General features: G+C 41.8%; 1 protein-coding gene across 1 annotated transcript; it reads left to right on the top strand.

Moving 5' to 3' along the window:
- Positions 1-26,997, top strand: LOC141283199 (solute carrier family 22 member 6-A). Its single transcript, XM_073816481.1, has 10 exons — positions 1-363; positions 1,389-1,492; positions 2,812-2,966; positions 3,321-3,489; positions 3,632-3,758; positions 4,357-4,463; positions 5,103-5,314; positions 8,283-8,391; positions 9,117-9,329; positions 21,924-26,997. The coding sequence occupies exons 1-10, from the start codon at positions 4-6 to the stop codon at positions 21,994-21,996; spliced, it is 1,629 nt and encodes a 542-aa protein (XP_073672582.1). The 5' UTR covers positions 1-3; the 3' UTR covers positions 21,997-26,997.
- The last annotated feature ends 686 nt before the right edge of the window (positions 26,998-27,683 follow it).

Raw genomic sequence — 27,683 nt, 5'->3', positions numbered from 1 at the left:
AGGATGAATTTTGACGAAGTCCTGGACCGGATTGGAGGGTTTGGACGCTTCCAGAAGACGCTTTATGTGTGGATCTGCCTGCCACAGATCTTCTTGGCCTTTCACATGTTGGTGTCTGTCTTCACTGGGGCCGTACCCCCTCACCTGTGCAGATCCGCCTGGCCAACGGGTGATGGGGGTGGCCCCAGGCTGGGCTTCAACTTCAGCATTGCTCCTGGGGAGTCCTGCATGTCCTTTCAGGATAGTCCTCTGTCCCAGCTTAATCATAGTCCACCAATTACTGAGCACTCGTCCGCCTCTAATGGCTGCACAGGAGGATGGGAATTCAGCAAGGAAGTCTTTCTCAGTACTATTGTCACAGAGGTGAGTGCTAATCTCTAAACATCATGGTTGTATAACAGGATGTGGTGGTTTTGTGATGTAACATGCAAAGCGTTGCTCTTTCTTAATGCATCTCTCTTTCTGGTACTATTGGAGCCAGTCATGTATTGTGGTTTAGAAGATTTGGGTGCAGACTGCATTAAGAATTTCTGGCCTCCCGTGCTTCATTAAAGAGGTGTAACTCACAGGACCTCAAAACAGACCAATGGAACTGTGCTCCTTTTGTGACGTGACCAGAGAGATGGGTTGCTCACAGCAGGACATCCTGGCAGAACCTGCTTTGATTTACAAACACTCGATCTTTGACCAACCTCACAACGGGGCTGACTATCTGATACTGCTGTTTGCTGTCCAGCTGCTGGGCTGAGGTGGAAGAAAGTTTGGTGTGTGTTTTAGGGGGGTATTTTTAGTCCAGGTGTATAGGCCTCTAGGACAGTTTCTGGAACAAACTACTTCTAAGATCCTACCAAACGTATTTTTGTGGTGAAGAAAGACTAAAAATGTGATACTGAAATAATTATGTGTAATCATTTAGAAAAACAGGTTGTCACTATGGCAGTACTTTCAAATTGGACATTTCTATTCTCTATTTACCACTAAATAGTAATACCTAAGGGTATATATACAACACTAAGGTACTAAAATTAATCTTATAGGGGGAGGTACAAAATTATCCCTTTAAATATATTGCAACCATGACAAGCTGTTGTACCTCTGAAGGCACAATACTAGCACTTTTTTATGAGAGTGGGCTCATGAAATCCCTGCTGAAACTAAAGACAGTTTCCAGTAACAGCTGATTATATTAATACGTTTGTCATTAGTTAGTCTAGATGGACTTTGGGGGATAGGAAAGGCCATCTTGACCTAGCTGATTAGGACTGATAAACCACCTGGACTGACAACAACTACCCATAATGTTCCACAAACCACCTTGTATAACCAGATTATGAAGTATAACACTGATTTATTTTATTTTATTTTTACCTTGTGACCTTATTTTACAGTGGGATCTTGTGTGTGAAGATGCCACTTTGAACAACATAGGATCTTCTATCTATATGTTTGGGCTGCTGGTTGGTGCTGTTATGTTTGGTGCCCTTGCTGATAAGTAAGTAGAAGAACCTCAAGGTAACTTTAAATGCATACAATCTCTTTCACACATCCAAAACATTTTCCACTCCAGTGGAAAAACCGGGATCTGAAATTCAAGGACTAATATCAAGTTAGAACACTTCTGATTGACATAAGATGATTGGCGAACTGCACGGGCCTGGACAAGTGCTTAAATACCAGGAAGTTTTGGATATTTTTAAACAGGTCTCAGAAAAACTCTGAACACACCCATTCAGCAAGCTGACAAGTGTGACTCTGTCTATGAGAAAAACAGTTTATGCTCTGTCACACTTTCGAGATGGCTGGGAAGGCTTCTGTCCTGTGTGCACACCTATTTATGGTTTTATTTAATGATATTTATAGAGAGAAGTGGTGATTTGACTAGTAATGTCTTGTGCTATAGCCAAATCAGAAGGTTTCTGCAGTATTGTAAATGTAATGGTTTTAGAGAGCGGATCTAATAAGCAGCACATGTTCACATTTCAGAGTTGAACAGACAATAGCAGCACTGTAGTGTGAAAACATTTACTGCTGAATGAACTGAAGTCAGAATGTGAAATGGAATGCTCTAAAATACTGGAAATACTACAGATGTTTACATGAGACTGAGCAACATCTACAGTATGTGGTTCTCAAAAGGTTTTGCCTTAGGACAAAGATTGTACACTGGATCCAATATAGTACCAAAATAGTTTATTGCTTAAAATTGAACTTTGGGAGGATGGTTTCATTTTCTTGGCAGCCAACAATTCACCACACAAACAATATTGTGGTTGGCATGTTTATCCTCAAAGCAAGTAAACACATATTTAATGTAGTCTGGGTCATATGTTTTATGTCAAAATATTACAAGTACTCCTTGTTACATACACAATGTACATTTGTTTATGTGCACGTTAAAAACGAACTAATCTGCCATGAAAATCCTCTTTATCAGCATGCTGCAGTCTACATAGAGCACTCTCTCAATTATTAGGAAGTTTAATTAGATACATTGAAGGTGTTAATTTTACTCAAAGCAACATTGCATCCAGGAGGTATTCATTTGATCAGTCCAGACCAAACCAAACTCACGATTGAAACAGAAATACTACTTTTTATTTTTACATTTATTTTGAATGCAATTACTTAGGAGTGTTTTTGTTGTTGTTGTTGTTTATATATATATATACATTCATAAGTGCACACTCAGTAGTTCTTTTTCACAAGGAGACACCCATACAAACCTCTTTTCTAGGAAACATATTAGTAATTGAGCTTAATCATACAGTAGTGTATCTCTGAAATGACCTATGGCTCTATTCTGTATTTTAGGTATGGCCGCAGAATGATCATATTAATTGGTTTAGCAGTACAGGCCATCTTTGGAGTGGGGGTAGCTTTCGCCCCAAATTTCTACATATATGTCCTGCTTCGCTTTGTGGTGGGCATGACTATTTCTGCAGTGATAATGAATGCATTTGTGTTGGGTAAGTAAGAGATCCACTAAAGTCTTCAACATTTTAAAATAGTCTCTCTCTCTCTCTCTCTCTCTCTCTCTCTCTCTCTCTCTCTCTCTCTCTCTCAAAAAAAAATAGTATTAAGCATTATCATTGTAGTAGCAAAAGCATTTTCTTAATAATAATAAGAATATATATATATATATATATATATATATATATATATATATATATATATATTCTTTCAAATTGTACTGTGGTTAAAGACAAGACGCAGTCTTCGATTATAGGCTTAACACGATGTCTGCTGGCACTGGGACCTTCTGGTTTACTGTGAGTGTAGCTTATTGTCCAATGTGTGCATTTTATCTTTTCATTCTGCAGGCACTGAGTGGACAGGCCCAAAGAAGCGCATGTTGGCAGGTGTCATTACAGACTACTTCTTCGGTTTTGGCTACATTTTGCTTGCAGGTGTGGCCTACCTCATCCGAGACTGGCGCAAGCTGCAGTTGGCCATATCTGCCCCAGGCTTCCTCTTCCTGTTCTACGTCTGGTGAGTTGCACATGAAACACAAAAAGGCCACAACGTGACTTGTGACTTAAGTGTCCAAAATGTTACAGTTACGTTTGAGGCCACTGTAGCCCTTGTTCTTGCATGTATTCTCGTTATTCATGTATGTTTTCTGCATTCTTAGGGTGCTTCCTAAATCTGCCCGCTGGTTAATGGCCAATAACAAGCATGAAGAGGCAGTGGATCTGATTCGTAAGGCAGCACTTATTAATGGCAAACCTCTGGTAGACGATGACATTGAGCTCTGTCAGGTATGGCATACTCTTAGCCTGCCATAGTCAGACTTTTGACTATAAGCATAAAAACTAGTCCCTATTGCAGCTTATTCTGGGCCAGATAGGAAGAGACTGTTTACAACGAACAAACCAAAGACTGTATAAAACTTGTTTTCAAAGAAGAATTGTAGCGTCTGTTCCGCTTTACTCCTCCTGGGTTTCAGGCACTGCCCACAGGCAAAGACACAAACAAGTCTAGGAGCCTCATCAACACTGCACATTTTCGATCTCTCTTATTTACCACGGCTGAATAACCTCTTGATCTGATTAGTAGGGTACTTCATGACCTGAGCTGATTGTGTCCAATAAGGAAAACATTCAAAATGTGCCAAAATGTGTCATGATGTAACAAAAGTAGAAACTAGAAACCTGTTGTAAGTTTTGAAGTTTTACATGTTGTAAAACAGTTACTACGTCAAACTAAATTTCCCGATAGGGCTATGCAGTTGTATTTGCATTTTATCTGCCGTTGCAGCTCTCTTTTGTCACACATTCAAAAGAGTCTCAATCTCCAGCTTGTATTACAGAAGGATCTAGTCCAAGAATACTTGAAATGTGTTTTTTTGTTTTACAGAGCCCTAAAAACTCTGAGAAAATGCAAGACCTGAGGAAGTACACTGTCATCGATTTGGTCCGAACGCCCAAAATGAGGAAACAGTCCCTTATTCTCTTTTACTTGTGGTAAATATGCAGAGTTAACCACAAATAACCCAACTTCAATTTAAAATGAAAGATTTACAGTAACAGTCTCAGACAAAATCAGGTCTAGAATTCTCAAGCTAAAAATAAAAGAAAATATTTGTGGAAAAAAATGTGATGTGAAAAGTGAGAGCTTAAAAGAGCTATCAATAACATCTTGTCTTCACTGGACCTGCAAATTACTTTATGAATTTGCGATTTATGAACTTTATTAAGAGATAACTCTGAAACTGTTAATCAAAGAACATGTCTTTGTTTTTTATTTAGAGGTAATGACAGTTGCATGACTACCTCTTAATAAATGAGAAATGACAGTAGAGTAACCCTACAATATATTAAAACACAGGAAAGTCATATTTTCCAGCATTTCCTGCTGTCACTCTCATTTCCCTTAAGTTTTACATGTTTCCCTTTTATGTTTCATAACAACTACATGTTTTCCTTTTATGTTTTATAATAATTAATAACAAAAACGTTTGCTATCTTAAGTTGTGTCATTCCTATATTCATTTTTAGAACTTACAGTGTTTTAAGGGTGCTACAAAACAGGAATGCCCTATAGTTTCCTTTGTCACAAGATACAGTAGTAATATTTGATTTTGTTGATTTTGTTTGTTACAGGTTTGTAAATGTCCTAGTGTACTATGGGCTTTCACTCAATATTTCAGACTTTGGTATGAATATCTACCTGACACAGATGATCTTTGGTTTGGTGGAGATGCCGGCACGTACCATTACTCTCTTCACCCTAAACCGCTCACGCAGGATATCCCAGTTAGCATTCTTGGCAGTAGGCGGCCTGGCCTGCCTTCTCACCATATTCATTCCAGATGGTAGGTGAAAAACCAAACCTTTACTTAACTACAGATCTCAAATCACTTGAACTTTTTGCTGATTATAATTGAGCTAATTTTGTGCTATGTATTTTCGTTTTGCGTCAATATTACCAGACTTACTTATATTACAATTTTATCAATCTTACTTATCAAGTTGTTATTCTTCTGAAAACATTAGTTACCAGACATCATGCCTTTTATATTAGTGTTCACTAGTTTGAGGTCAGCAAGTATTAGAGGACAATGCAGTGCCTTTTTTCCCAGCCAGATCCACCTTTGCACACTGTTGGTGGGGAAGTAGCATGAAAGAAGAGCATCAACATGTTTCACTAGGCTCTTTCAGATACTGTTACGGGTGTATGCAGGACTAGACGAGACGATAGACGATATTCACAAATACAATATATTTAATATAATTCTCCAAGAGGAACAAGGCAGGAACACGAAGAGCTTTCACACACATCAAAACGTTAAGGACCGACAATACACTGAACTCAAAGACAGACTCTTAAAGACAAACTAATCAAGAAACACAGGTGACATTGATGACTGATAATAAAACACAGGTGTAACAGATGACGGTGACGAGGGCTAAACCAAATGACAGATCAACGGGGGGAAGACAAATGGGAAAAACCAATGACAATACAGACAGAACTGTGACATTACGCCCCCCTCCGGAAAGGCGCGTCCTCGCGCCGTGGAAAAAACGAAAAAACGAGAGGGGCGGAAAACCAGGAAACCAAAGTCAATGAGGGAGGGGGCTCCGGCGGAGGACGCAACCCCCGGAGGAGGACCAGAACAAAAGTCCAGGTAACACAGAAGACAGTCCATGGGGGCGACGACGGAGGGAGGAGCCAGGGAAGACACAGGAGGGACCTGAAGCAGGAGGAAATCCACAGGACCCAGACCACAGCCATGATGACGGCCCACGGTGGAGCCGACGGAGGGAGGAGCCATGGTGGAGGGAGGACCGCCGACTCCATGGGGCCGACCGACAGAGGCGGAGCAGATGGAGGAGGAGCCCGAGGCGGAGACGGAGAGCCGATGATCCGGGGTGACGCCGAGGATGCGGAGGGCCAAGGTGGAACAGGCTCTGGCGCCCGAGGCGGAGGCGGAGTCCCGGAGATCCGCGGCGGAGCCAGAGCGACAGAGGATGGAGGCTGTGCCCGCAGGAAGGAGGAGTCCCAAGGAGCCGGTGGGACGGCGCGACGAGGCACAGCCGGAGGAGCAGAGTCCTGAGGAGCCGATGGGGTGACGACTGACCAGGGCGGAGCCGGAAAGACGATGGAGCCCGGTGGAGCTGGTGGATCGACGGGTGACGGTGTAGAGGAGGGCGTCGAGAGCCGTGGTGGAACCGCGGGGTCGAAGGGCCGAGGCGGAGTCCAGGACTCGGAGGCTGGAGGCGGAGCTGAGGGATCCTCCAGCCGAGACGCCGTTGGAAACTGGCAGCCCCGCGGCGAGCCCACTGCACAGATGTTGGGCTGAGGGTGAGCTGAGGGGCTGTCAGGGGACAGCGGTGGCCAGACAGACATGGCAGTGGATGACAGAGGGTGGGTGGGTGGGAATTGCGGGCAGACAGGACAGACGGGTATTTCCATATTAAAGTCAATTAAGTTACCAGAGTTATCTTCGACGAGATCCGAGAAAAAGTCTATTAAATCCCCAGAATTTTGTCCAAGCTCACCCTCAGTGGTGGTGCAGTGGGCAGGGCTCTCTGTAGCCCTCTCTTGCTCCACGTCATACTCCACCGTCGCGGATGTTGCAGTCGGCTCTCGCACCTGGTCCGATGTGTCCGGCTCTGGCTCTGTCGCTCTTGGCTCTGGCTCTCCATCGTCGGTGGGCTCGGGCTGCAACTCCGCTTGTCGGGGTGATGTTGGGCTGGGTTCTGGGTCAGGTGTGGGGCTGGTGTCATCCTCCGCGTTCGACGAAGATCTGCTGGACACCAGCACCCACACGATGAAATCAGCGAAGCTCTCTCGAGGACCTTCCCCGGACAACTGCCTCTTGATGGTGTTGTTCAGTCCCTTACGGAAGAAGGTACATAGGCAGTAGTCCGGGTAGTGCGTGTAAGGCACGAGGTGGATAAAGTCTCTGGTGTAGTCCTCGAGAGAGCGATCCCCCTGCTCCAGGAGAATGATGCTCACAGCAGGGTCCATGATAAAAACCAAAAAATAAACACTGAGAAAAACGAAAAATAAAGCAGGGGAAACACGCTGGGGAACTGTTTAGGTCGGTCCTTCTGTTACGGGTGTATGCAGGACTAGACGAGACGATAGACGATATTCACAAATACAATATATTTAATATAATTCTACAAGAGGAACAAGGCAGGAACACGAAGAGCTTTCACACACATCAAAACGTTAAGGACCGACAATACACTGAACTCAAAGACAGACTCTTAAAGACAAACTAATCAAGAAACACAGGTGACATTGATGACTGATAATAAAACACAGGTGTAACAGATGACGGTGACGAGGGCTAAACCAAATGACAGATCAACGGGGGGAAGACAAATGGGAAAAACCAATGACAAGACAGACAGAACTGTGACAGATACTCTCTCTAGAAATTTCCAACTTTTCAAATAACTTTTTTTTTAAACAAAGCAAGCATGTAATGTAATAAAGCGCCGCAGTGTACCACTGGTTGTACGTGATACATAATAATAATTCTATCCAATAAACAGACCACAGGCTTTATTTGATGTAATGATGTCATAGCTCCTCAATATGCTTGCCATTGTGTACTACTGTTGATGAAACAGAAGCCTTCTGAGCCACATTTAAAAACTATGACTTTTTTTATAAACAAATTGTTTATATAACTCACTAACTAAAATCATCAAGATTTGTGTGTGCCACTGTCCCTTTAGGCAATTGGGAAATAAAACCAGAGACTCCACAGATCTTTTTCTGTCATAACAAACATCCTCCATTCATAATTTCTGTCTTCATAGATCTGTCTGTTGTTCGTACTGTACTTGCCATGGTGGGCAAGTTTGGCATCACCGCATCACTGTCCATTGTGTACATTTACTCAGCAGAGGTCTTCCCAACAGTCATCAGGTAAGCAAGGACAAGAGTTTTACAAAGTGAGAACTTATTTCTTATTATTATTTTCATTCTTCGTATTATTATTTTCTTATTCTTCTTATTATTTTATCTTTACTGTTTCATACAGCTTGCATTAGAAACCTATTTATATTGACCTATATTAATGTTACTAGAGTTTGAAAAAAAAGCCTGTTTGGCTTGGTGCAATGTAAGCCATTGGCACGGCACACTAACTGCTTAACAGCACAGAATTCAGGAAATTATGCAGTTTATGACTACAATTTGAGGTTTCTATTAAGTGTAGATTGTTATTTTGATGTAAATGTGACAGCCATTTAAATCAGATTTTAAGACAATGAAGCTGGTCATAGATCTGAATAGACCACTCCTGCTAACAACTTTGTAATTTATAGCCAAATATCAAAAGAAATACATGTTATAACCCACAAACCCCATTGGATGCCTCTACTGTGGTTCAGTTGGTAGTGCTCATCCAAAACTTTCCCCACCACTATCAAGTTACAAATAACTGTATAAAATGTTGTGACTGGTGTTTAGTTTACTCTGATGCACAGCCTTGTTCATTTACAGTGTGAACAGACAAAATACTTCTACTGTAATTGTGTTGCATCAGGCCTGGTTAGGACACAGAGTTACATTACACTTCTCCATATTCAAACACTTCCTAGTGTTAAGTTGAGATGTGAGATACAGAAACATGTCTTTCTTTTTCTTAGACAAAATGGCATAGGTATGGGCTCGATGTGTGCACGGGCAGGAGGAGTTATTGCACCCATCATCTACCTCTTGAGAAATATCAGCCGTCACGCCCCCATGGTGGTATTCGGCCTGTGCCCGCTCATAGGTGCTGCCCTTACTATGTTTCTGCCTGAGACAGCCCATAAGCCCCTGCCAGACACTATAGAGGATGTGGAGCACACCGGAGTAAGGTGAGATACCGCACACCCATGAGTGCTAGGTCAAATATATTTCTGTCATGACAACCCTCTGAAAAGTTTAGCATGGTAATGGATATGACAATGTTAATGTATTTGGTCTTGGCGGAATAGATCTGCTATGCTGCTTCTGCTGAATTGCTGCTGCTGTTGGTTATTGCTGTAGTTGTGGATTATTGCTGCTGCAAGCAAGTACAGAACTTGCTACAGCCAAAGAATATGGTGAAACAGTACTGTGAGTATTTAAGACATACTGCTGCAGCACGAATAGCATAAAATAACCTGTAGCAGATCTATACAGGTGGAGCTGGGGAAGGTGAAGGGTTTCAGAGGAACTCTAAAAGCACGCTGCAAAATGCCCAAGTGAATGCTACCAGCTATTTAAATAGCTGCAAGCTCATTGGTTACGTTTGCGACATTATCAGCTTGAGCCAAATCGTATAACTCTGTGATATCATCATTTAAGTTAACAACCCGTCAGCCTGCGTCATCTAGAGTTTCATGGCAGAACTAGGTATTACAGTTTTTTACAGACGCTAGGACACATTTCTCAATACTTAGGTCACTTTTGCAAAACTCTTCACACAATTCTCCTAACCGACTTTCAGCTTGGCAAAGCAGTTCATTTCACATTCAAAATGCACTACAACTACCAAAACACTTTATTCAGGTCTCAAATAAACTCATTCTTCCAGAACACTAGCAAAGGTTGACAGTCGACAAACACACTTTGTCACCCACAAAACAATGACCTAAAAACACTAACAACATGTAGCATTACACAGTGTTTTCTTGTGTAAAACAAGGACACATATCTGTTTATAATTGCAATATTTATTGTTTATAACTACAATATATGTTACTGGAATGAATCAGACATGATGCAGAATTCGTCAATATTTTGTAGTTTATTTATTTTTATTTTTTTGCACTAAGTAATTCCAAAATACAAGAATTTGTATACACACCATCCACTGATACAGATTCAATAGTAATGCTAATCTACTCACATTTTTAGATTTGAAATATGTTTCAATAAAATATTGCTGTTGAACTTTGCTGTTGTCACACACAGACGAAGACAGAGACGGAGGTAAGTATAATATAAAAATGGTACGTTTATTTGAATAGCAGGTAGGTAGCAAACAGCAATATGGTTGGTTGTAACGAAGGGTAATCTTATCTGAACAGTCCTTGTGCACAGGTAGCAATGTCCGTGGAAACAGATGGGAGAAACAGAGTCCATAGGGCTCGAGGAGAACCAGCAGAACCGGGGAGTGCGATCTGTAGACCAGACGATGGGTGAATGAGCGGACTGGGTATATATAGGGTGTGGTAAGTGAAGTCAGGTGAGTGATCAGAAGTCAGGTGATCCGGAACGAGTGGGTGGTTCTTCAGAGGGTGTGTCCTGTGTGGGTGACTGGGGTGATACTCTGACATTACCCCCTCCTCCAGGGGCGGCTCCTGACGCCCTACTCCGACGTCGAGGGTGACCGCGAGGGGCAGGACAATCCGGGTGGCTCCGATGAAAGTCAGATAGGAGTTGGGGATCTAGGACATCGTCTCTGGCCACCCATGATCGTTCTTCCAGTCCATACCCCTCCCAGTCTATCAGATATTCCAGGTGTCCACCTCGACGTCGGGAATCCAGGATCTCACGCACAGAGTAGACAGATGGTTGATCCAGGATCTCCGGAGGAGGAGGTTCAGCTTCAGCTCCGGTGGACTCTGTGGCAGAGGGGAAAAAGGGTTTTAGAAGGGACACGTGAAAAGTGAGATGAATTCTGTACCTGGGTGGGAGCTGAAGCTGATATGTCACTTCGTTGATCTGCCTCAGGATCTCGAATGGACCAATGTAGCGGGGACTCAGCTTACGACTAGGTAGCCTTAGCCGGATGTCCTTCGTGGAGAGCCAGACTTTATCTCCAGGTTGGTACGATGGAGTTGCTCTCCTACGAGCATCAGCAAAGTCCTTGTGTCGTCTGATGGCTCTTTGGATGTGACGGTGAGCTGAGTCCCACACTCTCTCGCTCTCTCGAAACCAGTAGTCGACAGCTGGAACATTTGTGGGTTCCTCCGTCCAGGTAAACAGCGGAGGCTGAAAACCAAGTACGCATTGGAAAGGTGTTAAGCCGGTAGTGTCCTGGCGCAGGGAGTTCTGTGCGTACTCGGCCCACGGGAGGAACCTGCTTCAGCTGTGTTGGTCCTCAGAACAGTATGCCCGGAGGTAGCGTCCAAGCTCCTGGATCTTCCTCTCACTCCGGCCGTTGGTTTGCGGGTGGTACCCTGAGGAGAGATTACAGTTTTTTACAGACCTTAGGACACATTTCTCAATACTTAGGTCACTTTTGTAAAACTCTTCACACAATTCTCCTAACCGACTTTCAGCTTGGCAAAGCAGTTCATTTCACGTTCAAAATGCACTACAACTACCAAAACACTTTATTCAGGTCTCAAATAAACTCATTCTTCCAGAACACTAGCAAAGGTTGACAGTCGACAAACACACTTTGTCACCCACAAAACAATGACCTAAAAACACTAACAACATGTAGCATTACACAGTGTTTTCTTGTGTAAAACAAGGACACATATCTGTTTATAATTGCAATATTTATTGTTTATAACTACAATATATGTTACTGGAATGAATCAGACATGATGCAGAATTCGTCAATATTTTGTCGTTTATTTATTTTTATTTTTTTGCACTAAGTAATTCCAAAATACAAGAATTTGTATACACACCATCCACTGATACAGATTCAATAGTAATGCTAATCTACTCACATTTTTAGATTTGAAATATGTTTCAATAAAATATTGCTGTTGAACTTTGCTGTTGTCACACACAGACGAAGACAGAGACGGAGGTAAGTATAATATAAAAATGGTACGTTTATTTGAATAGCAGGTAGGTAGCAAACAGCAATATGGTTGGTTGTAACGAAGGGTAATCTTATCTGAACAGTCCTTGTGCACAGGTAGCAATGTCCGTGGAAACAGATGGGAGAAACAGAGTCCATAGGGCTCGAGGAGAACCAGCAGAACCGGGGAGTGCGATCTGTAGACCAGACGATGGGTGAATGAGCGGACTGGGTATATATAGGGTGTGGTAAGTGAAGTCAGGTGAGTGATCAGAAGTCAGGTGATCCGGAACGAGTGGGTGGTTCTTCAGAGGGTGTGTCCTGTGTGGGTGACTGGGGTGATACTCTGACATTACCCCCTCCTCCAGGGGCGGCTCCTGACGCCCTACTCCGACGTCGAGGGTGACCGCGAGGGGCAGGACAATCCGGGTGGCTCCGATGAAAGTCAGATAGGAGTTGGGGATCTAGGACATCGTCTCTGGCCACCCATGATCGTTCTTCCAGTCCATACCCCTCCCAGTCTATCAGATATTCCAGGTGTCCACCTCGACGTCGGGAATCCAGGATCTCACGCACAGAGTAGACAGATGGTTGATCCAGGATCTCCGGAGGAGGAGGTTCAGCTTCAGCTCCGGTGGACTCTGTGGCAGAGGGGAAAAAGGGTTTTAGAAGGGACACGTGAAAAGTGAGATGAATTCTGTACCTGGGTGGGAGCTGAAGCTGATATGTCACTTCGTTGATCTGCCTCAGGATCTCGAATGGACCAATGTAGCGGGGACTCAGCTTACGACAAGGTAGCCTTAGCCGGATGTCCTTCGTGGAGAGCCAGACTTTATCTCCAGGTTGGTACGATGGAGTTGCTCTCCTACGAGCATCAGCAAAGTCCTTGTGTCGTCTGATGGCTCTTTGGATGTGACGGTGAGCTGAGTCCCACACTCTCTCGCTCTCTCGAAACCAGTAGTCGACAGCTGGAACATTTGTGGGTTCCTCCGTCCAGGTAAACAGCGGAGGCTGAAAACCGAGTACGCATTGGAAAGGTGTTAAGCCGGTAGTGTCCTGGCGCAGGGAGTTCTGTGCGTACTCGGCCCACGGGAGGAACCTGCTTCAGCTGTGTTGGTCCTCAGAACAGTATGCCCGGAGGTAGCGTCCAAGCTCCTGGATCTTCCTCTCACTCCGGCCGTTGGTTTGCGGGTGGTACCCTGAGGAGAGATTACAGTTTTTTACAGACCTTAGGACACATTTCTCAATACTTAGGTCACTTTTGTAAAACTCTTCACACAATTCTCCTAACCGACTTTCAGCTTGGCAAAGCAGTTCATTTCACGTTCAAAATGCACTACAACTACCAAAACACTTTATTCAGGTCTCAAATAAACTCATTCTTCCAGAACACTAGCAAAGGTTGACAGTCGACAAACACACTTTGTCACCCACAAAACAATGACCTAAAAAACACTAACAACATGTAGCATTACACAGTGTTTTCTTGTGTAAAACAAGGACACATCTCTGTTTATAATTGCAATATATATTGTTTATAACTACAATATATGTTACTGGAATGAATCAGACATAATGCAGAATTCGTCAATATTTTATGTCGTTTATTTATTTTTATTTTTTTGCACTAAGTAATTCCAAAATACAAGAATTTGTATACACACCATCCACTGATACAATAGTAATGCTAATCTACTCACATTTTTAGATTTGAAATATGTTTCAATAAAATATTGCTGTTGAACTTTGCTGTCTTATTCAGTTTTGCATTATGTTATTGTTTTGAACAAAAGTTTAACAGTTTTGAAAACAGTATGTAAGCACGTGCAAAATGTCCTGTACGTACAAAGATTTTTGGCAGTTGTTGTGTCTGAGTGAGAAAAGAATGCATGAAATTTGAGAGATGTAGTTATTGAATGCATTTTGTGCCAAAACAATGATAATTGATCTTCAGTTTAGCCCACATAGACTTCTGTTGTGCTCACTGTGTGAAGAGTTTTGCAAAAGTGACCTAAGTATTGAGAAATGTGTCCTAGCGTCTGTAAAAAACTGTAACAGAGATTCCGAGTGATTTGAAAAAGGCTTTCCAGACATGTGAAATGAATTGCGGCCCCCGGTCCGACACTATCTCCTCGGGGAGACCAAAGTGACGGAAGACTTGCTGGAAGAGGAGTTCAGCGGTCTCCATAGCCGTGGGGAGGCCTGGCAAAGGTAGTAGTTTGCAGGCCTTGGAGAATCTGTCCACAATGACTAGCACGCAGGTGTTGCCCTCTGAATTCGGGAGATCCGTCACGAAGTCAACCCCGAGATGGGACCAGGGCCGCTGTGGAACGGGGAGTGGTACCAGTTTTCCTGTAGGCAGATGACGAGGAGTGTTAGTAGTGGCACAGACTGAGCAGCTTTGGACGTACCTGTTGACATCTCGGGTCATACTGGACCACCAGTATCGAGGTTGGAGATGCGAGAGGGTCCTTCTGCTACCTGGGTGTCCAGAGCCCGGAGATTGATGGACAGTGTCCAAAAGGTGTTGACGTTGGGTGCTAGGGACTGTGGCGGGAGGGACGAACGACAGACACAGTGGGTGTGGCGTCAGGCCTCGGAGAGGCTTTTATTAAACAGAAAATAAAAAGGGAAAGTGTCCAAACGGGAAATAATAGTGTCCAAAATAAACAGGGGAATCTGGTGTCCTCGTGTGAAGGGATATCGTGAAGGAAGGAGGGCAGTGTTCGGTAGGGAAGGGTCCAGGAAAGGGGCGGAGTCTGGCGGCCGCACACGCTCCCCCGCTTGGGACCGGGGTGCTAGGGGGCGGCTGCATCTCCTGCGGCTTCAACCTCCTTCTGAGCTTTCACGGTGCTTCTTGGGGGGAATTCGGCCCGGCATCCTGGCCCGTCGGCCATCAGTAGTGCGGTTCTCGGCCGGACCGCGAGTCCAGCGGCTTATCCTCGGCAGCGCTGGTTCCATCTTCACCCCTTCCTGGACCCGCGAGGACACCAGCGTGCATGCACGGGGGAAGAGACCGGTCTCCTGAGGAGAGGCGCGCTCGGCATTTAAACAGCGGCGGTGATGAGGCTTCATTCCATTCAGGTGCCCTCATCACACGCTGCCAGGCCGAGACGATTACTCGCCCCTCCTCTCCCCTACACACCCACTCCCGTCGGGAGCCTGGAGAAGGGCGGCGAATAAGGGACGGGGTGGTGATGATAATTAGGGGGGAGGCAGCCGACTCGTCACAGGACGTAGATCTTTCCCTCTGGACACTCCGGCGGAGCAGGCTCTTGGAGGGTGGCCTCTTGGATCCAGGTGTCAATATCCCACTGGATGGGGCTAACAATCAGTTTGGGTGGTATGATGGGTCTGGTTCGGTGGAGGAGTCACTGGAGAATTGACGGGATAGGGCATCAGCTGGTATGTTCTTAGATCCGGGACGGTAGGTAATCTTGAACTGGAACCGGGTGAAGAACAGAGCCCATCTGGCTTGTCTCGGATTGAGACGTTTGGCTTCTCGGAGGTATTGAAGGTTCTTGTGGTAGGTGATGATCAGAAATGGATGTTTAGCCCCTTCCAGCCAATGACACCACTCCTCCAAGGCGAGCTTGATGGCTAAGAGCTCCCGGTTGCCTACGTCATAATTCTGCTCCGCCGGGGATAGTTTTTTGGAAAAGTAGGCACAGGGATGGAGGAGAGTGGAGTCACCAGCCTCTTGCGACAGCACCGCTCCGACGCCGATGGTAGATGCATCAACCTCAACTACGAATGGAAGATCAGGATCCGGATGACGTAGGAGAGGAGCAGTGCTGAAGATCTTCTTCAGTTGTTGAAATGCTTCGTGGGCAGAGGTATTCCAGCCGAGATGTTTGGGTTGGCCTCGAAGGAGGGAGGTCAGTGGTGTGGTGATTGAACTGTAATCCTTGATGAATCGGCGGTAGAAGTTGGTAAATCCCAGAAACTTCTTTAGTTCTTTGATTGTGCTGGGTTGAGGCCAGTTCTGGATAGCGAGAACTTTGTTCTGATCCATCTGCACACCCTCGGGGCTGATGTTATAGCCCAGGAACTGCACCGCCGTCTTGTGGAACTCACACTTCTCCAGCTTCAGGAATAGGTGGTTTTGACGTAGGACTTGGAGGACCTGACGGACGTGATGGCGATGTTCGGCCTGGTTCCGGGAATAAATCAAAATATCATCAATATAGACAACAACAAATTGATGTAAAAATTCCCGGAACACCTCGTTCATAAATGTTTGGAAGACTGAGGGACTGATGGACAAACCGTAGGGCATAACGAGATATTCATAGTGGCCATTGGGTGTTATAAAGGCCGTCTTCCACTCGTCTCCCTCACGAATACGAACGAGGTTGTAAGCACTCCGCAGGTCCAGCTTGGAGAAGATGCGAGCTCCACGGAGTTCCTCGAGGGTGGCAGGGACGAGTGGAAGTGGGTAAGGCTGTTGAATTATTTGAGAGTTGAGCTGACGGTAATCAATACAGGGACGGAGACCTCCATCCCTCTTACCCACGAAGAAGAAGCTGGAAGCGGCTGGTGAGGTAGATGGTCGAATGAATCCCTGTGCGAGAGCCTCCTGGATGTACTCCTCCATCGCCTGGCGCTCCGGGTTGGACAGTGGATATACCCGTCCCTTTGGTAGTTGAGCCCCAGGTAGCAGATCGATAGCGCAGTCCCATGGCCGATGTGGAGGAAGGTGAATGACAGCTTGTTTACTGAATACATCCTCGAAGTCAATGTACTCCGCTGGGATTTCGATCGATGTAGTGATGTCAGGACTCTCAATTCTGGCTGATGCTAGGGACAGAGGGACAGAGGGACAGAGGTAGATGGTAGTTCGGATGACATACAGTTCTTAAAACAATGCTTACTCCAGCTGATGATGTCACATGGATCCCAGCGGAGTTCAGGATGGTGGAAATGAAGCCAGGGACGTCCGAGAATGATATCGACGGGGGAATTCTCCAGTACCAGAAGTTTAATCCTTTCCTGGTGAAACAGACCAATTTGAAGGGTGATAACCGGTGAAGAGTAACGAATCCGCCCTCGTCCCAGTGGTTTTCCCTGAATAGTCCTTACAGCATATTCCGGATGGTGACGTTGGCGAGGTAACTGCAGGCGATCTAGACAGTCTTGGGAGATGAAATTTCCCAAGGCGCCTGAGTCAATCAGAGCAGAAAAACATAAAGTACGTTCAGCAGTATGAATTGTTACTGGAATCAAAGTAAGTTGGGCGGTTTCGATATCAGATTGGATGGTACTCACCACAGGACGTGGGGGTCTGACTGGGCAGTTGCGGAGTAAATGACCAGGTTTGCCACAATATAAACAGAGTCCAGAAGTGAGACGGCGTTGACGTTCCATCCGAGAAAGCCTTGTTGAATCGATTATCATTGGTTCTGGTACTGGAACGCAAGCTGCCACCGTAGCAGGCTGAGGAGCGGTTTGTGGGGGCTGGCAGGCGGCTAGTCGCTGGGATACCCGAGTAGTCCGTTGTAGGAAGGTCTCCAAGCCGATGGAATCATCATACAGCGCCATAGCAGCACGAATGTCTGGGTGGAGACCTTGCCTGTAGGCACCCAGCAGCGCGATCTCATTCCAGCCACTAGCCGCCGCCAGCGTGCGGAAGTGGAGTGTGTATTCCTGCACCGAAGAAGATCCTTGTTGTAACCGGAACAGTTGATCAGAAACGATGAGTACGCTGGTGGTTGTGCTGAATACTTCAGAGAAATGACTGGTAAATTGATCAAACGAATGAATAATGGGATTGTCGGCGTTCCATATGGCTTTCGCCCATTGTAAAGCTTTACCGGATAATAGAGACATCAGAAATGCTACCTTGGAATCCTCTGTAGTAAACTGTTGTGGTTGCATCCGGATGTATAATTCAACCTGTAGCAGGAAACCGCTGCACTCAGCCGCTTCTCCAGCGAACGTGGTAGGTAAGGCCATGGGACTTCCTGAGGCAGATGGCGGCGGTGATGGTGTGAGAGCCGCCTTGAAAGCATTGATGAGTTCGGTAAAAGGTTTTGGTGCAGTGGTTTCTTCAGTGTTCATTTTTGTAGGTCTGGTCTTCTGTCACACACAGACGAAGACAGAGACGGAGGTAAGTATAATATAAAAATGGTAAGTTTATTTGAACAGCAGGTAGGTAGCAAACAGCAATATGGTTGGTTGTAACGAAGGGTAATCTTATCTGAACAGTCCTTGTGCACAGGTAGCAATGTCCGTGGAAACAGATGGGAGAAACAGAGTCCATAGGGCTCGAGGAGAACCAGCAGAACCGGGGAGTGCGATCTGTAGACCAGACGATGGGTGAATGAGCGGACTGGGTATATATAGGGTGTGGTAAGTGAAGTCAGGTGAGTGATCAGAAGTCAGGTGATCCGGAACGAGTGGGTGGTTCTTCAGAGGGTGTGTCCTGTGTAGGTGACTGAGGTGATACTCTGACAGCTGTCTTATTCAGTTTTGCATTATGTTATTGTTTTGAACATAAGTTTAACAGTTTTGAAAACAGTATGTAAGCACGTGCAAAATGTCCTGTACGTACACAGATTTTTGGCAGTTGTTGTGTCTGAGTGAGAAAAGAATGCATGAAATTTGAGAGATGTAGTCATTGAATGCATTTTGTGCCAAAACAATGATAATTGATCCTCAGTTTAGCCCACATAGACTTCTGTTGTGCTCACTGTCTGAAGAGTTTTGCATAAGTGACCTAAGTATTGAGAAATGTGTCCTAGCGTCTGTAAAAAACTGTAATGTGATCACACCTTTGTTTGGGCACCAATTCTCACCATTAACTATTAACTATGATTTTTTTAAATTAATGTATACTAGTTCACAGTAGAATAATGTAAATTCAGTCAAAATTGCAGTAATGTAAGAAGTACTGTGAGTGCCACAGTAACTTCCAAAGTATTGTAGAAAACACAAAAAGCAATTATGTACTGTAGAAAATTACAGTAACCAACAATGTGCTGTTGACTTGAACTTGAATGTGTTGTGTTGAATTGTTTGGCTTCTGGTATCATTCACTTCCAGTTATTTTACCTGTACAAAAACAGCCCATTATACTGCTTTTTACATACTTTTAATACTTATCATATTATTTTAACTTTAGTATCATAATCATAAATTCACCCCAGAATGTGATTTCTATGTACTACCATACACTAGGGTTTTCTGAAACACTGCCATTGGGATAGAGAAGGAAAACACAGTGAATGAAGCAAATGAAGCAATTGTAGTCTTTAATAAAAAATAAATAAATAAAAAAAAAAGTAAATAAATAAAATGACCAGCATTGGTTACGACACATCTAGCAATAAGGGAAGATTTAATGAAGCTTGTTATAATGATGAGCTGTTAATTGTGACTGTTGATAAATAATATTTGTATTTGAATCATGCAACATGCATGGTTTATTTCATTTATTTATTTATTTATTTTGGGCTGAATCAAATAAACAGCAATGGAACCTGTTGGTACCGATCTAGTGGTTAGCACACTGACATATAGTGCAACTGTGTCTCTGGTGACCTGTGATCGATTCCTGGCTTGAGGTGCTTTGCTGATCACATTCCCCTCTCTTCACCCCACACCAATTGCTACGCTGTACTGCGTAATAAGCACCAAAAGGGAAAAGAAAGTTGCGCTTGCAAATGAGTGAGTTCTACTTTACAGTTTTATGGTTGCTACTGTAAATGAAAACAGCAAAAATATAAATATAATTCTTCTACAGTAAGTTACGTGACAATCGCAGCTAGTCAATTACTGAAAATTCTTTTTATAGTAAGTTACTAAGTTACTTGAATTTTAACTTTGAACTGTTACTTAAATGTTAATTAAGCTCATAACTTAATTTTCTCATACAGTACTTCAAAGGTTTAATCTCTCATAAAACATTAACATTATGATAATATAGATAGACACAATCAATAGCTTTCAGTCACAACAGCTTCAACACGGTGCCACTTCTTTTAATAGGCTACTAAAAATTCACTTAAATTAACAATTAGGTCATTAAATATACTATATTCAATTATAAATACTTTAACTAGATATCTCCAGCAAGGCAACAGTTACTTTTCAATGCAGTTTATGCCTCTCGTGTCTTTAATGTATCACACATGGCAGGATAGTTTGTTTTTCATAAAATATTTGCACACTTGTGCTTCTTCAATTTGGCTCCATGCATGCCTTGAAAGATACAGCGATGTGATGTCAAAGCACATCATTGCAGGACCTGATCTTAGTTTCCATCCAAGCTTGCAGTTTGTACCATTGTTCAGTTATCAAAAAGTTTTCACAAAGTGAAAATGCATTAACACTGTTTGTGGAATTTGCTCATTTCCATCCAATTGGTCTTTCACTGATAAAAACCTATACATTTATGAGCTTATTTTTATGACAAAATTGCTTATCCTTTTGAGTCAAAATCAGCTAATAGCTAATTAAGTAACAAATCACGTAAAAATGTATAATCTTTTATTAGAAAATTTGATCAACTATTGATAATTGCCTTAATCTTTTAAACAACTGAGAAAATACTGTAGTGATCTATATTTTATAAAATCACCTGTCAGATTCAGCAAGTGAAAAGCAAAGTTATTCTCATGTGCGTTATGTATTATGCACGTTATGGTCTCTGACAGCATGTTGAAGTTGCTCAGGCCTCCATTTTCTCTTTCTTGGAAAGCTATGACGTAGTCCTAACATCCAGTTGTGTGGGTTTTCCAGGAAATACATGTACTCTACATGCATGTATTACCTTTTTTTTGGCAAAGAAAGGAGTGGATTTGTTGCTTCAAGTTTTTTTTGTCACTAACAGCAGAAATCTTTCATTTAAACCCCATGACATGCTTTCAAACCAACCACAATTTGACTTGTCAGAGAAATGCTGCCCTGAAATGACTTGGCTCATTCAACTGTAATATGCAACATAAAGTTTATGAGACCATAAAAATACTGATAGTGAATATTAAGAATTTACATTTTTTAAACATTCCACTATATGAAGTCTGAACAGATTTAACACAACAAGTGCTAAAGTTAAACCAAATGTGAGCACAGGTAGTGTGCTCACATTTGTTGAAAAAATATTTAAAAAAATATTGTCAACACTTATTGATAATTAGCATTTCTCTCAGCTATAGTGATAAACATTTTGATGTGCTAAACCTGTGCTAAAATAAAATAAATAAATAATGGTGTTCAGCCCTAATCCATTCTGCAGATTCTCCGCCCAAATCCACACAGAAATGCTGAAAACATCAGCAGATTCCATTTGGGCCTTGTTTTCATTTACCCTTGGAGATTTCATAAATGTGCATTCCTGCAGTTTACAATGTTTTATTAAGGTTTGAACACGTATTGGGATACTGTTGATTAATTTCTTGTTGTTTTGAGTACTTTATTTGGACTGGTTGTGGTTAGTCATTGACACTTACAGTAGGATGCCAACATGTTGCCAGCACCCTCACAAGAGACATGTTAAAAATTCTTTTCTCTCTGGGGATTTGGATTTTTTTCCCCCTTTCCATTTTTTTAATAAGAAAGGCTGGATAGAACATAAACCACGAATCAAAACAACTAAGCTCTTTAACCGCCTCAAGAAAGCCACACTGTTTTATTAAGAACATATTTTATTAAGAGCAGATCGCAGTTAAACCTGATACACATGAAATGTGGTTAATCTTTGCCCTCATTTGCCTTACAGCACTACGGCTGGGAAGTCACAACATGCTTTGTATGAAGAGTGTCCCAAACAGAACCCAGACGTCATCCTCTGAACAGTGAGCCTACAGTAGACTGTCACCAAACAACCATTTCAGAAGGAAAGACTTTTCATGTGTCCTTTCCAACTTTTCTTTCCAGGAGTACTTGAACGTAAAGTGCGCTCTTAGAAAAAAAAAAGTATAAAGCTTAAAACAATAAAAGTAACAAAAACTAAAAGGTGCATATTTGTACCTTATTTACCCTTAAATGGTACATATTACTGCCTTAAAGGTACATATTAGTACCTACTGTGAACATATTCGTATCTTTTGAAAGGGTACTGCCCCAGTGCCTTGTACCTTTTAAGAGTGTGGTTTGGAATGCAGCAAAATGCAGTGCTGCTAGCATGAAAGCAAGAGATACACATTTCTGATCTTGGATTGGAAGCAGTTTTATCACAATTTTAAAATAATATACATTGATATGAGGGCATTTTATGTTGTTTTTTATTATTGTTGGGCTGAGGTTTTTTTTTTTTTAATCGATAAATGGATACATTTGAAGTCTTGCATTTTAAGAGACCAGTTGATCTCCAGCTGTGTTTTACTTTGCTTGCCAGGTTTGTGAATTTTTGGATATCTGTAGCTATAGGCTGCATCATTTATTAATGTGACTCACTCATTTTAATTTGTTTTGTAAATGTGAGAGCTAGTAGTGCTGCACACACACACACACACACACACACACACACACACACACACACACACACATGTTGGGTTTACATGTTTTATGGGGACATTCCATAGGCGTAATGGTTTTTATACTGTACAAACCGTACTTTCTATCGCCCTACACCTACCCTACACCTAAACCTAGCCCTCACAGGAGATTGTGCATACTTTTACTTCATCAAAAAAACTCATTGTGCATGATTTATAAGCCTGTTTCCTCATGGGGACCTGAGAAATGTCCCCACAAGGTCAAAATCTACTGGTATTCCTATCATTGTGGAATGTGGGGACATTTGGTCCCCACAACGTGATGAATACCAGGTACACACACACACACACACACACACGCACGCACACACACACTGGTATTTTTATGGAGACATTCCTTAGGCATTATTGTTTTTTATACTGTACAAACTGTATTTACTATCCCTTACCCTAACCCTACACCTAAACTTCATTCTGTATTATTTATTGCTTGTTTCCTCACAGCAACCTAAAAATGTTCCCACAAGGTATTGCTACACTTGTGGAGACATTTGGTCCCCATAATGTAGTTAATACCAGTACACACAAACACATATGTGACCCTGGACCACAAAACCAGTCATAAGTAGCACGGGTAGATTTGTAGCAATAGCCAAAAATACAAAGTATAGGTTGAAATTATCGATTTTTCTTTTATGTCAAAAATCACTACGATAATAAGTAAAGATCCATGTTCCATGAAGATATTTTGTAAATTTCCTACCCTAAATATTTTAAAACTTATTTTTTGAATAGTAATATGCATTGCTAAGAACTTCATTTGGACAACTTTAAAGGCGATTTTCTCAGTATTTTGATTTTTTTTGCACCCTCAGATTCCAGATTTTCAAATAGTTGTATCTCAAACAAATATTGTCCTATCCTAACAAACCATACATTAATGGAAAGCTTATTCATTTAGCTTTCAGATTATGTATAAATCTCAATTTTGAAAAATTGACGCTTATGACTGGTTTTGTGGTCCAGGGTCACATATATTCACTACGCACTGATTTCTTCATACATTTTTTGCCTCTTTCTCAAAAAGCCCATTCAGGCTACAGGAATGCACTGAAATACTCCTCACAAACTCATACAAACTTTTTTGTCTGTGACCCATCAATAGTTTACCAGTTTTCACTGGGTGGAAGAACCAATAATACCTGCTGGAATTCAAATGTTTTAAGTGCCAAACTAAAAAAAGTCCAAAAATCTCTGTGCATTTCAGTGTTAAGTGATTTAGCTGATAATGTTCACCTACTGCTAATAGATGCTATAACTATAATGCCATCAGTTAACCTCCATCAGTGAAATTGGTCACCTGGTATTTACAACTCGATTAACTGGCTCAAAAATGGACCTCCTCTGCATGAATGCCAACCTCAATAGAGCCTGTTTATATGGCTATAAATACTTTACTAACTACTGCTTCCAAACTTCTTAAAGTATTTTACAATTACCAAAGCTCACAGTCAGCTTTAAAATAAAGGAGAGAATAGAAACAGAAAATAAACTACTGGACACTTTTTTTTTTTTTTTTTACATGTTTTACATGCTTTTTTTCCCGCATGCCATCTCGGAATGGTAAAGCAGTTTGCAGGCCAGATTCAACATTCAGTTTCTCATATTAAAGATGTAGCCTTTAACAGAATTGCAAAAATAATGATGTAGTGCCAAACAAGCAGTCCCACCCCAAGTTCAGAACCACTGGTTCAGAAAATGCTGTACCTATGAGCCACAGACTGAATTTTTTAAATTATTTTCATCTTACTATCACCACCTTCTGGAGAAAAATGGTACTGCTGATTATTTTTGCAGAACCTGTTTTCCAAATTCTTAAATGGCCTTACTGGGGTCTTCTGTATTTCTAAAATATTGTGTCTTTTGAAAGTGTATTTACCAAATCATTTCATTTTATACATATGCATTACTTTGTTTTGTATATTTTTATAAAACTGAAAGTGGGTTTAGCATGAAGGGGTTGATGCCCAAACTATACATTACAGTAATAGTAAATATGATTTTTTTGTTTTTGTTTTTGTCTCTTTTCTTTGTTACCTGGCATGTATTAAATATATGTTTTACAAATGTAAGATTTATGTCAAACATTGCTACATATTTTTAACCAAGGCCACCAAAGTAAAGTACCTGGCTAACATGAGCTTTTGTGGAAACTGTCAGAATTGTGATAATCTTGGAATCAAGTTATTGTGTCCTGTAGTCATAGATTGTTTTATGATGAGCTGCCATTTGCAAGCACACATACATTGCATGTCTCTGGTCATGAAACACTATCCAAGGACTCAAGACTACAACTGGCATTTCAATGAGTGTGTGATAGCAGCTGCAGCCGTCCCATCCGTGTGACACTAAACCAGTGTGTTCTCAGACTGAAAGCCTTTATACAGTGCCAGCTGTCTGAAAACCACACAAGAAGGTCATTTATGACCGAAAACACAATTGTACTGGACACAAGCACAAATTTACAAGACACAAGACTAATTAACAGGTTTGTCTTCCTCATTCTAACATATGAGTGGTCCTGTTAACTGATCTTTATTGTTGTGGGTTTTTTGAAGGAAGCCCATTTCCCCATATATTTGACATTTTTTACTTTTTTTCCTCAGAAATGCAAAAAACAAACTAAGAATAGCAAGATAAAAGTCTGTATAGTAAGATAATAATAATAGTATTGTGGGATAAATAAAAAATATCCAATGGCGGAAACAGGCCTCCATAGTTTTGGCTAGTACCAAATCCCCCCACAAAACTTTTAAGTGCAGAAAAAAATACTTGTTCTTGTTGTTTGATGTTAGCATTGATCAGTAGAGGGCAGTAGTGGCAAATGGGTAATTGTTGCGATGTAGAAGACATCAATGACTTAAAGGTTGTATCAGCGATTTCAAGCCTGAAACATAAAGTGTCACTTTCAGCTGACCTTTCTTCACGATCCGCTCGCTGCCTTCCCCATAAATTGTCTGTAAAAAAAAAAATGCGTCTCTTTGGTCAGCCTAGGGTCCTAGATATGCCAAAAAAACAATCGGTGCTACCAACGATTCCACAGCAAAACAAACAGTGTTCCAACCAATCACCGTCAGGGGGTTGGTGTTGTGGACTTTCGCTCTGCCTCCCTCACATCCCTGCACCAGTACGAAAGTCCACAACACCAATCCCCTGACGGTGATTGGTTGGAACACTGTTTGTTTTGCTGTGGAATCGTTGGTAGCACCGATAAGCAGTGATGACCAAAAAAAAAGAGAAAAGAAGCTCTCTAGGAATAGACTCCATGCAATGACAGTGTATAGTGACTACATCTGTCAGACTTCAGAAGGAATAATAATAGTGTTCCTACATCCTACACTCTTAAAAATAAAGGTGCTTCACAATGCCTTTTTTGTCTAAATGGTTCCATAAAGAACCTTTAACATCTGAAGAACCTTTCTGTTTCACAAAAGGTTCTTTGTGGCGAAAGAAGGTTCTTCAGATTATAAAAAGGTAAGAAAGAGATGGTTCTTTAAAGAACCTTTGACTGAATGGTTTTTTGTGGAACCAAAAATGGTTCTTCTATGGCACGTCCCACATGGAAAGAACCTATATGAGGATATATGCGCATATATGAAACCTATATGCAGTATATATGCACATATATGATAATATATATGCGTATATATGCCACATATAGGCAAAATTGAGGTGCATATATGTGCATATACAGGCCATATACTGTAGGTCTCCTGTATTGCTTCTTTATATCCACATATAAGCCCTATATGTACATACAAGATATGTCTCCTATATAGCTCATGGCAGGATCTGGTCATTTTAGCTCATATCTCACTTTGGCAACTGTCATACTGTCAGGAACATGTCTGTGTTTTGTCCTGTTCTGTCTCGGTTCTGTTTTCCCAGTGTTTTTCCCTCATGTTTCTAGTTCTAATGGTTTAGTCCTTGTTCTCCCCCTTTTGGTTTAGTCCTTTTGGTTTAGTCTTGCCCATATTTGTATTTCCCCCTCGTCATCTCGTTATCTTGTTTGTGACCACGCCCATGTTTCAGTATATTTAAGAGTCTGTGTGTGCACTCCCCATTTGTCCGTAAATGATTCTGTTACCTCTGTTTGCTTGTGTTCATGTGCTCATCTTATACTCCCGGTTTTTGTTTGTTTGTATTAGTTACAGTGTTTTATTTTCAATAAACTTTATTCATTCATCTACTCCGGTTCTCCTCATCCATCTCCACTCCTCAACCCCGCCTGGATCGTGACACATACATGATGCCTAGCTCATATTTTCTATTATCAAGGCAATAACTAAGAACTAACTAAAAAAAAATAAAATGCAAAAAACTTATGTGCGAACACGTGAAATTGGTATCACATGTAATTGGCATGTTATGGAATTCAACTATGGCAAATAAGTGAGAGGAAATGGAAAGCTATGATGTCTACACGTTTTCCTGAAACATTTACAAGGTCAATTCTTTCTTGTATGAAAATAGTGGAAAAGAAGGAAATGTATAACAAAATGGTTTGTCGTTTTTTTTTTATTTTGTCAATCAAGACTTTTTTCCAATTTCAAGTCACTTCCAGATTCACATTACAGCTCATACACATCCACACATTCACTGTTATATCCACCAAATGCAATGCAAAATGCAATGTTTTCTGTATTGTCTTAAAGCAGTTTCTAGATGAATATGGCTGAAAGGTCATTACAGTCTAAACCAGGGTTCCTCAATTAGTTTTCACCGAGGGCCAATTTCCACCAACAATACCAAGTCAAGGGCCACCGACCATGTTATGACCAAAATGTTTGCTCTTATTAGTATTATCATTATTATTATTGTTGTTGTTGTTGTTGTTATTGTTGCTACTGCTGCTTTTGTTTTTATGGTTGCTTTTGTTAAGAGTTACAAGATAAATATTCAGATTTTTTTTCCCACAGTAGTCTGTTTTATTCAAACAATTATGAACATTTTTGTATTTAGAAACAGAAAAAAAAAGAACT

Source organism: Garra rufa, chromosome 13, assembly GCF_049309525.1.
Source record: "Garra rufa chromosome 13, GarRuf1.0, whole genome shotgun sequence".
NCBI lineage: Eukaryota > Metazoa > Chordata > Actinopteri > Cypriniformes > Cyprinidae > Garra > Garra rufa.
The sequence above is the reverse complement of the archived record's forward strand: the minus strand, read 5'-3'. Positions and strand labels throughout refer to the sequence as shown.

Excerpts from the sequence above, each read along its gene's own strand:
- LOC141283199 (XM_073816481.1), top strand. The coding sequence starts at position 4 with ATGAATTTTGACGAAGTCCTGGACCGGATTGGAGGGTTTGGACGCTTC. Across the intron at positions 3,759-4,356 it reads ATGACATTGAGCTCTGTCAG|AGCCCTAAAAACTCTGAGAA; the intron begins GTATGGCATACT and ends TTTGTTTTACAG. Across the intron at positions 8,392-9,116 it reads GTCTTCCCAACAGTCATCAG|ACAAAATGGCATAGGTATGG; the intron begins GTAAGCAAGGAC and ends TCTTTTTCTTAG.